Here is a 16203-nt window from a genome sequence, read left to right as displayed (position 1 = left end):
GACAGCGCTACCCACTGTGCCACCACACCACCCCTTATTTTTTATTTTATTTATTTAATTTATATATCTTTTACATTTTTGTGTAATATACAAGTAATGTGCATTATGTAACACCATTGCTATATTTTTCTAAAGTTCTAAGTTTCAAAATTGATGTATTCTTTTGTTGTTAACTGTTTTTGAGATAACATTCTATCTATCTATCTATCTATCTATCTATCTATCTATCTATCTATCTATCTATCTATCTATCTATCTATCTGTCTGTCTGTCTATCTATCTAACTATCTATCTATCTATCTATCTATCTATCTATCTATCTATCTATCTATCTATCTATCTATCTATCTATCTATCTATCTATCTATCTAACTGTCTGTCTATCTATCTATCTATCTATCTATCTATCTATCTATCTATCTATCTATCTATCTATCTATCTATCTATCTATCTATCTATCTATCTATCTATCTATCTAACTGTCTGTCTGTCTATCTAACTGTCTGTCTGTCTGTCTGTCTGTGTCTACAGCTACTACAGTTGCCTGAAACGCTGCAAACTTTTATTTTGACACACTAAGACGCAATCTATCATGTGACTCCACGGGAAAGTTGAAGTCACATGAGTTTTAAGTCTACTTAATTTCCCAGCCGGTTGGCGTATCGTTTCTTTTACCACACCTGGGAAGGTAAGACCAGTAAAATAACACTACTTTGGGTCATTTTGTAAATCGACGTTTACTTAATAACGTCAGCACACCCATTTGTTTTTAATCGTAAGAGAAACAATCCTAATTTCCTGATTGGAGTTACATAAATGATTCACAGTTTCTCTTTTGGTTTTTGGTGTTATTTTAGTTTATAGATTAGGTTGGAAGGTGAACTGAGTTACTGTTGGTGTGTTTCAGATGCATCTTGTGTTGGTGTGTTTGCTGCTGGGGCTTCTGGAGGCTTTTGCAGCTCCAGATGCGGATGAGATCAAATATCTGCCTGGACTTTCCAAACAGCCCAGCTTCAAACACTATTCTGGATACTTCAATGTGGCGGACAACAAGCACCTTCACTACTGGTCAGCAGGACAGCCTTACTTTCATTTAGAATGGGTTTACAGTTGTCCATATGTGACTGTGTGTCTGTCTGTTTGCTGCTTTGTGAATGTCTGTCTGTTTGTTTGGTCGTGTGTGTGAGTGTCTGTCCTTGTATGTCTGTGTGTTTGTGCTTGTGTGTCTTTGTGTGTCTGTCTATGTCTGTGTGTTTGTGTGTGTGTGTCTGTCTGTCTGTCTCTCTATGTCTGTGTGTTTGTATATGTGTGTGTCTGTTTGTGTTTGTGTTGTGTTTGTTTGTGTGTGGTCCTCTGTGGTTTGGTTGTGTGTGTCTGTGCATGCGTGTCGGTTTGTTTGTGTCTGTCTGTCTGTCTGTGTGTTTGTATAAATGTGTATATGTGTGTGTTTGTGTTGTGTTTGTTTGTGTGCTTGGTCCTCTGTGGATTGGTTGTCTGTGTCTGTCTGCTGCTTTGTTTGTTTGTTTGTTTGTTTGTTTGTTTGTGCGTGTGTGTCGGTCTGTCTGTGTCTGTGTGTTTGTATACATCCGTATATGTGTCTATCTGTTTGTGCGCGTGTCTGTTTGTGCATGTGTGTGTGTGGTCCTCTGTTGTTGTGTGTGTGTGTGTGTGTGTGTGTGTGTGTGTGAAAGTCTGTGTATTTGTGCATGTGTGTGGTTTGTTTGTGTGTGTGTCTGTCTTGTTTGTATTTTTGTGCATGTTTGTCTGTGTGTGTATGTCTGTCGGTCTGTGTGTTTGTATATATGCGTACGTGTTTGTATCTGTGTGTGGTTTGTCTGTGTGTGGTCCTCTGGTTTGTGTGTGTGTGTGTGTGTATGTATGTATGTATGTATGTATGTATGTATCTGTGCATGTGTCTGTTTGTGCATGCCTCGGTGTGTGGTTTGTGTTTGTCTGTTTGTGTGTGGTTCTCTGTGGTCTGTGTATCTGTTTGTGAGTGTGTCTGTTTGTGCATGCGTGTGTGTGTGTGTGTGTATGATTTGTGTTGTCTGTTTGTGCGTGTGTGCTGTTCTCTGTGGTTTGGGTCTGTCTGTTTGTGTGTGTGTGTGTGTCTATCTTTATCTCTATCTCTATCTTCCTGTGTATCTATCCATGTGTGTGTTTGTCTTGCTGGACAGGTTTGTTGAGTCTCAGAAAGATCCGGTCAGCAGTCCGGTTGTTCTGTGGCTGAATGGGGGTCCAGGATGCAGCTCTATGGATGGTTTGCTCACTGAACACGGCCCTTTTCTGGTGAGAAATCAAAGCTCTTCTGCTTTTAACAATAACTGCTGAGTTTATAGTTTAGATGTTTTTTTTTACAGCGCTGTGTTGATTATCTTTTAGGTTTTTTTCACAGTACTATGCTGATTAAATCTTTTGAGGGTTTTTTTACAGTGCAGTGTTGATTTTATCTTGTGTTTTTAACAGCACTGCTGATATAATAGTTTTAGTTTTATTAACAGTACTGTTGATGACTCGGTTCAGTTTTTATGGTAAAATCATTAACTGTGTTTGTGTTGATTTTGTAATTTGTTTGTTTGTTTTAACTCTCCCGACTTGTCTAACTGATTTTATTGTTCAGTTTTTAACAGTAATTGTGTTGATTTTATGGTTTTAACAGTATTTTTATACTTCGGTTTTCAGTTTACAGTTGTAAAATCAACAAATAAAATTGATAAATAATATAAAATAGTGGGCTGCACAGTGGCTCAGTTGTTAGCACTATCGCCTCCCAGCAAGAAGGTCACTGGTTCGAATCTCGATTGGGTCAGTTGGCATTTCTATATGGAGTTTGCATGTTCTCCTCGTGTTGGTGTGGGTTTCCTCCGGGTGCTCCGGTTTCTCCCAGTCCAAGCTCATGTGGTATAGGTGAATTGGATGAACTAAATTGGCTGTAGTAAATGAGTGTGTGTGTATGTGAGAGTGTATGGGTGTTTCCCAGTGCTAGGTTGCGGCTGGAAGGGCAATCATTTTCTTTTTGGCTTGTTCCTTTTATTAATCTAGGGTCGCCACAGCAGAATGAGCCGCCAACTTATCCAGCATATGTTTTTTTACGCAGCGGATGCCCTTCCAGCTGCAACCCAGTACTGGGAAACACCCATACACTCATTCACACGCGTGTACTACGGACAGTTTTAGCTTACCCAATTCATCTGGTCCGCATGTCTTTGGACTGGTGGGGGAAACCGGAGCACCCGGAGGAAACCCGCACAGACGTGGGGAGAACATGCAAACTCCACACAGAAATGCCAACTGACCCAGCCGAGGCTCAAACGAGCGATTTTCTTGCTGTGAGGCGACAGCACTACCTACTGCTCCACCACGTCACCTCGCTGGAAGGGAATGCACTGCGTAAAAAAACATATGCTGGGATAGTTGGCGGTTCATTCCGCTGTGGTGACCCCTGATAAATAAGGGACTAAGCCGAATGAATTATATAATAGTAACATATTCTAAACTTAACTGTGCTGATTTGATGGTTCAATATTGAACAGTAATTGTTTTTAGTTATAATTTTCACTTTACTGTGCTGATTTTATATTTTAATATTTTATAGTTTTACTTTTAACTGTAACTTGATTTTTATAGTTCAGTTTTATACAATAACTTTGACTTTGATTCCGTTTTAACAGTAACTGATTTTATAATTCAGTTTTTAGCACTTCTGTGCTGATTTTATAGTACACTTTTAATTGTGACTGGATTTTATAGTTCAGTTTTGTGCAATACCATTTGATTTAATGGTTCAGTTTTAACTCGTTATTTTATAATTCAGATTTTAGCTCTACTGTGCTTATTTTGTAGTTCTGTTTGCATCAGTAATTAGTTTTTTGATTTTATGCTTCAATTTCTAACAGCGTCTGTGTTGATTTTATAGTAACATTGTTAACAGTCTTCTGTTGGTTTTATAGTTCAGTAATACTTTACAAAGCATTAAAAACATCTGCTTTATAGATGCTTTTTGTTTTACAGATCCAAGATGATGGTGCAACTCTAGAATATAATCCTTATTCTTGGAACAAGGTGTGGGTTTACTCTATTTTTTTTATTTATTAATTAAAGTACTTCAGCATTATCAAATCCATTTTTGTCCTGTGAAATGAGGAAGTAAAAGGGCCAGCTTTGCATTTTCAGTTATTGGTTTATTATGCTTCCTTAAACCAGTCACATGATGTTCTCCTCTTCTTTTATTGTTCTAAATTGGACTGTTTTTCCAGATTGCAAATGTTTTATACCTGGAGTCACCAGCAGGTGTCGGCTTCTCCTACTCTGATGACAAGCAGTACACAACCAATGACACTGAGGTGTGTGATAGGCTTTCAAATGTGTATGCATGAGCATTTTACATATAAATCATTTTGTTATAAATCATTTAAGTAATATAGTGATGATTATTATACAACTGCAGTGTAGTTCAAATCTGATATGCGTTTTATTTTAATCTATTTACATTTGGTATTTTGTTAATTGTTGTTATTCCAACTCTTGCACATGTATGTATGCATGTATAATAATATTAATAATAATAATAATTAATTTTATTATTCCTATGTCTACACAATTACATATGATGATGATGATAATAATAATAATAATAATAGTAATAATAATAATAGTAGTAGTAGTAGTAAGAGTAATAATAATAATAATAATAATAATGTATTATAATTGTTACTATTATTATTATTATTATTATTATTATTATTATTATTACTATTAATATTATTATTACTATTCCTAGTCCTACACAATTAAATTGAAAGTTTATAAATGTATTTGTGCAGAGGGAATTAATTTAATAAATGAATAAATAATTTATTATTATTATTGTTGTTGTTGTTTCTACACTCTCAAAATTGCATTCATTAATAATGATATTGTAATTATTAGTAGTATTAATATGTAATTGTGTAGTAGTAGTAATAATAATATATTATTATTATTATTATTATTATTATTATTATTATTATTGTTATTATTGTTATTATTGTTATTATTGTTATTATTATTATTCCTACTCCTGCAAATTTTATTTATTATTTTTTTATTAAGATTATTATTATTGTTGTTGTAGTTATTATTATTATTATTATTATTATTATTGTTGTTGTTGTTGTTATTGTTATTATAAATAAATGGTTTTTCCAGGTGGCCATAAACAACTACTTGGCTCTGAAAACGTTCTTCCAGTTGTTTCCTGAGTTCAGCAAGAATGAGTTTTTCCTGACTGGAGAGAGTTATGGAGGAATCTACATTCCCACATTGGCTGAGATAGTCATGGAGGACAGCAGCATCAATTTAAAGGTAGGAGGGACTTCGTCTGCATAAACAAAACCGACATTGAGCATTCAGTATGACGTGTGTATTTGTGTGCTGCAGGGGATTGCTGTTGGAAATGGCTTGTCCAGTTATGAGCTAAATGACAATTCGCTGGTCTATTTTGCATACTATCATGGACTTCTTGGGACCAGGTACAGAGTTTTCATATGTATTGAATCATGTTGCTCTGTTTAACATGCACTTTTATTCTTATATGCCATTATTACTAAAACACATACACTAATGAAAATGTAACTTTTTAAATTTCTTATATGTGTGGATTTTGTATTTAATTTAGAATGTATTTTGTATTAAATTATTTAACTTTGAACGCATTTTCATATTTAATGTTATGAAATTTTAATTAATCCATTTTATTTTAATTAAATTTTGTATTGAATTACTTTAATGCATTATCATATTTAAAATAAAATGAATTAATTAAAATTAAATAATAAATTAAATATAACAATGCATTAAATTAAATATTAAAATTAAATAATTTAATACAGAATTATATTAAATAAAATTTATTAATTTAAATAAAATATTAATTTAATTAAATTTTGTATTTTTTCTAATTTTAAATGCATTTTCATATGTAATTTATTATTTTTTTAAATTAATTTATTTTATTTGTATTAAATAGAATTTTGAATGCATTTTACTGTTTAATTTAATATTTTATTTTAATTTATTTTAAATTTGTTTAAAATTATTTAACTTTTGAATGCGATTTCATATTTAAAAATAAACAATTAAAATAAAATATTAAATTAAATAGGAAAATGCATATAAAATTAAATAATTTAATACAAAATTAAAATAAAATAAATGAATAAAAATAAAATATTAAATTAGATATGAAAATGCATTCATAATTAAATTTAATACAAAATAAATGAATTAATTCAAATAAAATATTTATTTTATTTGAATTAATTCATTTATTTTGTATTTAATTATGAATGCATTTTCAAATTTAATGTTATTTTAATTCATTTTATTTTAATTTTGTATTAAATTAACTTTTGAATGAGTTTTCATATTTAATGTATTAATATATATTTTAATTCATTTTATTTTAATTTAATTTTATATGAAATTATCTAGTTTTTAATGCATTGTCATATTTAAAATAAAATGAATTAATTAAAATAAAATATTAAATACAACAATGCATTAAAGGTTAAATTTAATACACAATCAAAAATAAAATTAATTAATTAAAATAAAATTCTGTATTAAATTTACTTTTTAAATGTATTCATATTAAATTTAATAGTTTATTTTAATTAATTCATTTTATTTTAATTTAATATTGTATTAAATTATTTAATTTTGAAACCTTTTTATATATTTTCATTTTTTATTATAATTAATTACATTAAAATATTATTCCTTTAGTTTCATAAAAATATTTTAACTTAATTCATTTTCTTTTTTTCTTTTATTATTATTATTATTATTATTATTATTAATAATAATAATAATTAATTAATTAATTAAATTAATTAATTAATTAAATTTTTTTAAAGCTTGTGGAACGACCTGCAGAAATTCTGCTGCAAAGATGGAGTGTGTAATTTCTACGACAACCAGGATGTGAACTGCTCCTCTTCTGTAAGCTGAACTAATTATACTACATATACATATTCACATACATATTCAGTCACATTCCTATAGGACGTTATTCTCCTCTTTTTCTTCCTCTGTAGGTCAACACAGTTCAAGGAATTGTCTATCAGTCTGGACTCAACATGTATAACCTGTATGCACCCTGTCCTGGAGGAGTCGGCCAGAGATTTGGGTGAGCATGCAGTGACTTTCAGATGATGTACATGTTATTTATTTTAACCTTTATGTGCTGTTGGGCATGTTTTCATCCACTCTGGGGTGATTTTGAGTCTTAATTTGCCCACAACTTTCTATGTGGTTCAGCAAATGGAATGATTTTTGATGAAAAACCTTATTTTGACACCTATTTTGAGGAAATGCTTTGAAAATCTTCAAAAATCCAGCAATACACTCTGTCAAGTTAACTACCCTTTCGTTATGTGCGTGGCTGTTTTGACTTCCATTATAATGACATTATAATCTGTGTCATCTTGTTCTGTGTTTTGAATCCAGCTTTGAAAATGGCCAGTTTGTGATTCGAGATCTGGGCCACCACTTCATCAACCATCAGTGGAGCAAAGCACAGAGCGAGGTAAAGAAGAACTACTATGTTTTGAGTTTGGACGGCAACAAATATAGTTCTTTTAAAGGGTTAAAAGGAAAAATTTAACATTACAAGCTCATTATTACGGAGATTAAATTAGTAGCCCTCCTGTGAAATTAATTTAAGTATTTGTACTTTTACAAGGAGAGAACTAGTTTTAATTAAAGCACCAGTTCACCTCAAGAATTGTCGACATTTTTTTTGCTCTAATGTGTTTCATATTTGTAATTTGAGAATTTTGAGCATATGTTAATGTTTAAAAAAATATCTAATTTATGTATTCATTTGTTTGTAGTTTTTAATTGTATATTTATTAATGTAATGTTTTTTTGCCATGAAAACAACTATTGTTGCTGACATGGAACATATGTCATTTCATCATATATTTATTTAATGCCATGTTTTTATATTAGTTTATTCTATTGAAGGCACAATATGAATACTTTAGTCATCATCATGATTTTTGGAGGTGTTTCTTTGGATGTAACTCCTAAAATTTCACACTCAGTCACGACATAATCAGAATATGACTTTGTTTGTTGTGAATGCACTCCCTCTAGTGGTGAAAATAATACATTGTGCCATTAAAGGGGTGGTCCAGAATGTAATTTTAAGGCTTGGTTGTGTTTATAAGATGTAAAGCAATGTGTGCTCATGTTTCACTTAAAGGAAACCACGTTATTTTTTTCATAAATCTCACTTTTATTATAAACAGCTACTCAGCTAACATGATACGACTGTCATATTTCCTAGTTCCTCTGAAAGGCCCGCCCTCAAGCGGCTCTGATTGGTCATCTGTCATAATGTGCTGCAATTCGCGGATCGGCTCCACATCACGCCCGTACAAGCACGCGCTTTTGTGCCGTGTAAACAGTCAGTCAACCTCATGCCCGCTCTCTAAAATAAAATCTGACATGTGTCTGTAACGAGTGAAAATTGGGAGTGGCTCCTTTTAAGAGAGATCCCCATTGTGTGTGTGTGTGTGTGTGTGTGTGTGTGTGTGTGTGTGTGTGTGTGTGTGTGTGTGTGTGTGTGTGTGTGTGTGTGTGTGTGTGTGTGTAAACTGTCTGTAGACGTGTGTAACACAAGAACCGCATGTGCGCGGGACCGGTGTTTATTTTTTTTCTCTGATGCTCGGATTAAGTTATTGTTCTGTAATAGACAGTGACGCTGTAGACAGAAAAATAAAGCACAAGATGCGGGATGCGACCTGTGTGAGCTTTGATAGATTTTTCTGCTGCTACACGAGTTAGGCGAGCTCTTCTGTTTTTTTTTTTTTTTAACTCAACGTGTTACATGACGTCTTTCACATATATTTGGAATATGCCTGTGTAAGTAATATGAATCATTCACATTTCTTTTGCGAGTTCATTATCTGAGATGGAAAACGCATGGAAAAGCGCCTTATAAAGAGACACGCACGCGCTGGTGAAGTGTGTAATTGTGTTTGCAGCTGTTTGACTGATAAATATGAATTTGTAGCTAAATTGTTAGCGACGCCAAACAGCATTTCCTGTTGTTTACATCCTTGCTACAGCATACCTTTAACGCTAGACACTGTACATGTTTTAACAAATAAAAACACACAGACTATAGTTTCTATACACAGACATAGTAGTTTCCTATGTATTTAATAATTCTCTGGAACAAAATTAATATTGAACTGTAAGCTCTTCTGTCTTTGTGTCGTGTCCTTTGGAAGCCCAAATACAGAAACCGAAGAAGCTCTGTGGAAATAGCAGCGTTTGGACGCCACTTCAGCTTTCTCTGCTGTAACATTACAGCGCCTCTGGCCACGCCCCTTAGCTCTGCAGTGCGTGTGTGCGGTAAAAGTACGTTTGTGATCTCACTGACCCGGAAGTATTTTTTTTTTTTGTAGTCCCCAAAATTCGTTCACTGTAGGCTTTGCTAAGCTAACTCAAAAACCAATGTCTCCCTTTGCATTGAACTTTGAGCGCCTTACATTCAGAGATGCTGTTTATGTTCACACAGCTACATTACAAATGTACCAAAGTTTAAAATGTGATACCGTAGTGGACCACCCCTTTTAAACAAAAGAAGAGATTATGAAACCAGTTGGTATCATAATTGATGGTCATTGTTGACTTACATAGTTGGAAAAAAACGACTTTAAGAGTCCGTGTTGAGCAGTGTTTATAGAAACTAATTTCTCTGTTGTTTTTGAATGTTAATCTGCATGAGTGTTCTTGTTGTTGGATCAGAAAATGCGAGGTGTGGTGTCTCTGTTTAAATCTACGAAGCTGGATCCTCCGTGCACAAACTCCACTCCATCAACACTGTACCTGAATAACCCGCTGGTCAAGTCTGCTCTCCACATCTCTCCTAATGCTCTGGACTGGGTCATCTGCAGGTAACCCGACTATACTTTAAGTTAGGGATAAAGTACATCCAGCATGTTAATTTCAGACTAAACATAACAGGTTTATTGGCAGCTTAGCGTGAAACAGAGCGCTGTTGCTTTATTCTGTAAAAACAACTGCCTGGATGTACTTTATCACGCTTATTACACAGCTACTTGCCATAAAACATTAAAATTAGACAAAACATTGTTCTGAGCCTTAATAGTTTACTAGCTCTTTAATTAAACAGCTGATAGAGTATTAACAAACCTGCACATTATTCGGTCACAGGTAGGCGCCAGACTGTCAAAAACACAAAGCTGACAGAAACTAAACTGGCTGAAAATATTAATGTGTATGTAATTATGTGAATGTGTTCACTGACGGTCAAGACGATTCATTCAGCAAATTTGAATCTGCATTATTTAGCAGTTGTTGTCTCGGTATAACATCCCTTTGAATATTGCGATAACCAATCAGAATAATAATGCATAATAGTTCATTTATTTGTTTATTATTTAAATTAATATTTGTTTTCATTTCTTTTTATTTATTATTATTAGTAATATTATTATTATTATTGTTATTATTATTATTATTGAAATACAAATAAATTTTATTTTTTAATTTTATTTATAATTATTATTTTTAATTAGATTTATGTTTATTTATTTTTATTCATTTTATTATTATTATTATTAAATTAAAATTATTTTTGAATTTATTCACTATTTTTTAAATGTAGATTTATTTTTTTATTTGTTTATTATTATTATTATTATTATTATTATTATTAAATAAAAAATATTTAATTTTTAATTACATTTATTTATTTTTTTATATAGATTTATATATTTTTAATTTGTTGTTGTTTATTATTATTATTAAATTTTAATTTTATTTTTATTTTTCATTTATATATTTCTTATTTTTGATTTTTTTTATTATTATTAAAAAATTTTATTTTTAAATTATTTATTATAATTTTTTAATTTAGATTTATACATTTATTATTATTATTATTATTATTATTATTATTAAAAAATCTATTTAAATGTTACATTTAATTAATTAATTTTTTATTTAGATTTATATATTTTTAATTATTATTTTTTAATAAAATAAAAATAACACTTTTAATTTTAAAATTATTCGTTTATTGCATTTTAACTTTGTTTATACATTTGGTGGACTTTAATAATACAGTCCATTTCAGGATCGACTTTACAATTCTTGTTTGTGTTCAAGATCTCCTGCATCCCTATAGCCCTTCAAGAGATTTAAGATCTTAATTTATTGAAAATCTTTACTTGGAGGCTTTTTCAATCTTGTGTTCTTTCTCTCTCTCTCTCTCTCTCTCTCTCTCTCTCTGTGTTTTATTTCATTTTTTTTCAATATAAACTATTACTCTGCTGTTAATGTTTCATAACCTGTCTGCACTTACTTCATTAAGCAGTTATTGCTGTTGGCATTTTCTTCTCTTCTTGTTGTTATTCATGTTTTGTGCACAGCACATTTGTGTTTTGTGATCAGCCCTAGCTGCTTTGAATGTGCTCTATAAAAACTAAATTATAATTCAATAATTGCAGTGCTGAAGTTAATCTAAACTACAACCGGCTGTTCATGGATGTGAAGAAACAGTACCTGAAGCTTCTTGGAGCACTCGTGAGTGATGGAAATATTCAAGTTTTAATGGTGTAAATTCATGTTTACTGGGTAATTGTTGATGTCAGTAGTATCTTTTCAACAGAAATACCGCGTGCTGGTGTATAATGGAGATGTGGACATGGCCTGCAATTTTCTAGGAGATGAGTGGTTCGTGGAGTCGCTTCAGCAGGAGGTGAGTTTTTGCATATTGTACTGCTGTTGTGTCCTTCTTTTTAGGCTTACTCTTTTTATCAATTCAATTCAATTCACCTTTATTTGTATAGCGCTCATACAATGTAGATTGTGTCAAAGCAGCTTCACATAAAAGGTCATAGTAAATTGGAACAGTGTAGTTCAGTTCAGTTTAGCTCAGTTCAATGTGGTTTAAAAACTTTTGTCAGGTCATTTCAATTATTCTATTATAGATATTTGTGCACCCAAACTCGCAAAAATCCAATAAGTGATACTGAAAATAATAATAGTAAAATATAATTGTTTTTACATTTTATTTAAAATAAAACAAATGAAAATAAGATATTATATTGAAATCAAGACTGCTGTTGTGTCCTACTTTTAGGGTTTATCTAGTCAAACCATTTCAATTATTAGAGGTGAGTTTTTGCATATTGCTGCATCCTACTTTTCCATAGGCTTAGTCCTGTCAGGTCATTTAATTTATTGTATTTTAGGTATTTGTTCACTCAAGTAAAGTATTAATTATTTGATTTTTAATAATTAAAATGTTTTTTAAAAATTATTATTATTTAAATAAAAATAAGATATAACATTGAAATCATTACTGCTTAATCATTGTGGCCTACTTTTAGACTTTTTCTTGTCCGGTTATTTAAATTTATATTATTTTATATAATTATTGTATAAAATGTTTCTATATTACATTGATTTAAATAATACAAATACAAATAATATATTATATTGAAATAAAGACAAATATTGCCTTCTACTATTTAGGCTTTGTCATGTTATTTGAGATATTTGTGTAACCTAAATCTAAAAAATCTAACCACTGAGTTTAAATTTATTTATTTATTTAGTATAAAATATTGTAAGTTTTATGTGTTATTTAAATACTACAAATAAAAATAACATATTATATTGAAAATCAAGACTGATGTTGCTTCCTAATTTCTTTTAGGCTTTGTCATATTTTCCTTCTGGCTGTGTCTGTGCTTGCTGAAACTGTCTCTTCATCTTCAACAGGTTCAGGTCCAGCGCAGGCCATGGATTTATTTCAATGGTGAATCTCAGCAGGTCGGAGGCTTTGTCAAGGAATTCACTAACCTGGCTTTCATCACAGTAAAGGTAAAACCACAATAAAACTCTTCACATTTTACATTTTCTCTCTGATTTTTCAATCAAGAATGAGAAACAAAATAATAATAAAAAAATCAATGTCCTATTTTATTTTAATTATGAACCGTTTTTTCTAACTCTATGCACTAACACCCACAATAAAGCTCTTACTTTTACACTCTCTCTTTGATTTTTTTTATTTGATTTTTATTTATTTTTTTATTTAGTATCAATAAAATCAATGTATGCATGATTCTGTTCCAAACACATACTCCGCTTCCTACCGAGATGGCATTTTAGGCATCATAGTCTCTTTTTTAAAGTTTTTTTTATTAATTATAAACAATTTGTTTTCTAACTATATGCACTAAAACCACTATAAAACTTTTGATTTTAATTTTTTTTCCTCTCTAGTTATTGATACAAGAGTGAAAAACAAAATAATTAAACATCATTGCATGCAGGATTCTGTTCCAAACACCTACTCCACTCCCTAAACACCATTTTAGACATCATACATTTTTTATTTATTATTATTTATTTTTTTAACAATGCATGCAGAACCCTTCCTAGACACCGTTTTAGGCATCATGGGCTCCTCTTTTATTTATTTTTTATTAATTATAAACAATTTGTTTTCTAACTATATGCACTAAAACCACTATAAAACCTTTTTATTTTATTTTTTTTCCTCTCTAGTTATTGATACTATTTTAGTGCACTAAACCCACACTAAAACTCTTCATTTTACACTTTCTCTCTAGTTTTTTTAAATACAAGAATGAAAAACAAAATAATTAAAAATCAATGCATGCTCTATTCTGTTCCAATCACGTACACTGCTCCCTACCTAGACAGCATGAACTTCATGCACTAAATCCACAATAAAACCTTTCACATTTGACACTTTCTCTTAGTTTTTTTGATACAAGAATGAAAAACAAAATAATTAAAAATCAATGCATACATGAGTCTGTTTCAAACGCCTACTCCGCTCTCTTCCACTCCATTTTAGGCATCAGTCTCCTTTTTTCTTTTTCCTCCACTCCCTACCTAGACAGGATTTTAGTCATCATAGTCTCTTATTTAATTTTCTTTTTTAATTATATATTTCATTTCTGACTATGCGCTAAAACCATCATAGTCTCCTTTTCTATTTTTTATTAGAAACAATTTTGTGTAACTATATGCTCTAAAACCACAATAAAACTCTTCATTTTCTACTTTCTCTCTGATCTTTAATACAAGAATGAAAAGCTAAATAATTAAAATCAATGCATGCAGGAGTCTGTTCCAAATACCTACTCTGATGTCTTAAACGCTGGCAAGGTAGTGAGCATAGTCTCCTTTTTTTATTTAATTTTTTATTTAATTTAATTTGATTATAAACAGTTTTGTCTATCTATATGCAGTAAAACTCTTCATTTTACACTATACAAGAATGGGAAAAACTAAATAAATAAAAATAAATACATGCATAATTCTGTTCCAAACACCTACTCTGCTCCCTTCCTAGACAGCATTTTAGGCATCATAGTCACCTTTTTTTTTATTCTAAACAATTATTTTCTAACTATATGCACACATTAAACCCTTCATTTTATAACTTATCTCTGATTTTTGATACAAGCATGAAAAATGGAGAAAAAAAAAACACCTACTCTGTTTCCTTCCTAGACACCATTTTAGGCATCATGGTCTCCTTTTTTTTTCTTTTTTTTATGTAAATAGTATATTTCTAACTCTATGCACTAAAACCTACAATAAAACTCTTCCTTTACACTACATTTTTTAAAATTAATAATATTATTATCTTTTAATAAAGTAAAAATCAATGCATGTACGATTCTGTTCCAAACACTTACTCCACTCCCTTCCTAGACACCATTTTAGGCATCGTAGTCTTCTTCTTTTATTTATATATATATATATATATATATATATATATATATATATATATATATATATATATATATATATATATATATATATATATATATATATATATATATATATATATATATATATATATATATATATATATATATATAAACAGTATATTTCTAACTTTATGCATTAACACCCATAATAAAACTCCTACACTCTCTCTTTTTATTTTTTTTTTATTTAATACTCCCTTTCTCGACAGCATTTTAGGCATCATACTCTCCTTTTTTTAATAAAAAATGTCTAACTATATGCACTAAAACCCACAATAAAACTCTTAATTTTACACTTTCTCTCAGATTTTTTTAAATGCAAAATAATAACAATAAATCAATGCATGCATGAGTCTGTTCCAAACACCAACTCCACTCTGTACTTAGACAGCGATTTATGCATCATACTCTCCTTTTTAAAATGTATTTATTAATTATAAACAATTTTGTCTTGCTATATGCACTAAAATCCACACTACAACTCTTCATTTCACACTTTTCCCTCAGATTTTTGATATAAGAATGGAAAAACAAAATAATAAAAAATCAATGCATGCACGATTCTACTCTGCTCCCTATCTAGACACCATTTATAGGCATCATGATCTCCTTTTTAATTTTCAATTGTAAACCAATATTTCTAACTATATGCACTCTGTTCTCCTTAGGGTTCTGGTCACATGGTTCCCACCGATAAACCAATAGCAGCGTTCACAATGTTCAGCCGCTTCATCACCAAACAGCCTTACTAGAACACACACACACACACACACTCAGGCCTTCTACTGTGCTTTTTAAATCTGACTGTGCACTGTCACACGGGTAAAATGATTGAAATGTGGACCCCTGACTGTTCCTCTCACCGTTTTCTGCCATTCTAAAGCGATCACACCTTCTGTTGGAGTTTTATGTGCTTTAGTCTTGTGAACTAAATGAACCTGCTGTACATGCAGTAATGAGTGATTCACCGTCTGTACGCCACCGTTTCCAATCAAATGTGATTTGAAGACAAAGATGCGGAGTGTTTATGAGTTTAAAGTCGATCCGATGTCTATTTCGAGCAATGGATGATGCACATATTGCACAATTTTAGCTTCCATATTAAACCATAAAGAGTAGCCTTTAAAAAAAAAATCATTGCACAGATTATTTTTGTTGTCTTTGTATTAATGCCATACTGTGATGCTCAGTTTATTGTGATTTTTAAAATATTCCTGCAATCTGCGGTACTTTTTTGTGAGCTTTTATAAGGGAATAACGTCTGTGCCTTTTGTTTTTTGTCCTCCCAATGTTCAGTTTTAATTAAAGACCACTTTTCTATTATTTATTTTTTCCTGTTGTGATCCATTTATTATGGAAAAT

The 16203-nt window shown here is 30.8% G+C and overlaps 1 protein-coding gene across 1 annotated transcript; it reads left to right on the top strand.

Moving 5' to 3' along the window:
• Positions 1–591: 591 nt before the first annotated feature.
• On the top strand, positions 592–16164 carry ctsa (cathepsin A). Its single transcript, XM_056460616.1, has 15 exons — positions 592–689; positions 909–1069; positions 2179–2290; positions 4013–4063; positions 4258–4344; positions 5189–5344; positions 5420–5511; positions 6898–6982; positions 7078–7169; positions 7490–7568; positions 9803–9951; positions 11530–11605; positions 11691–11780; positions 12809–12910; positions 15510–16164. Exons 2-15 carry the CDS (start codon positions 909–911, stop codon positions 15591–15593), a joined length of 1416 nt encoding a protein of 471 aa, XP_056316591.1. The 5' UTR covers positions 592–689; the 3' UTR covers positions 15594–16164.
• The last annotated feature ends 39 nt before the right edge of the window (positions 16165–16203 follow it).

The sequence above is a fragment of the Danio aesculapii genome, chromosome 6 (assembly GCF_903798145.1).
Source record: "Danio aesculapii chromosome 6, fDanAes4.1, whole genome shotgun sequence".
Classification (NCBI taxonomy): domain Eukaryota; kingdom Metazoa; phylum Chordata; class Actinopteri; order Cypriniformes; family Danionidae; genus Danio; species Danio aesculapii.
Note: the sequence above shows the minus strand (reverse complement) of the source record. Positions and strands in the feature narration are given on the sequence as shown.

Excerpts from the sequence above, each read along its gene's own strand:
- ctsa (XM_056460616.1), top strand. The coding sequence starts at position 909 with ATGCATCTTGTGTTGGTGTGTTTGCTGCTGGGGCTTCTGGAGGCTTTT. Across the intron at positions 4,064-4,257 it reads ATCCTTATTCTTGGAACAAG|ATTGCAAATGTTTTATACCT; the intron begins GTGTGGGTTTAC and ends CTGTTTTTCCAG. Across the intron at positions 4,345-5,188 it reads ACACAACCAATGACACTGAG|GTGGCCATAAACAACTACTT; the intron begins GTGTGTGATAGG and ends TGGTTTTTCCAG.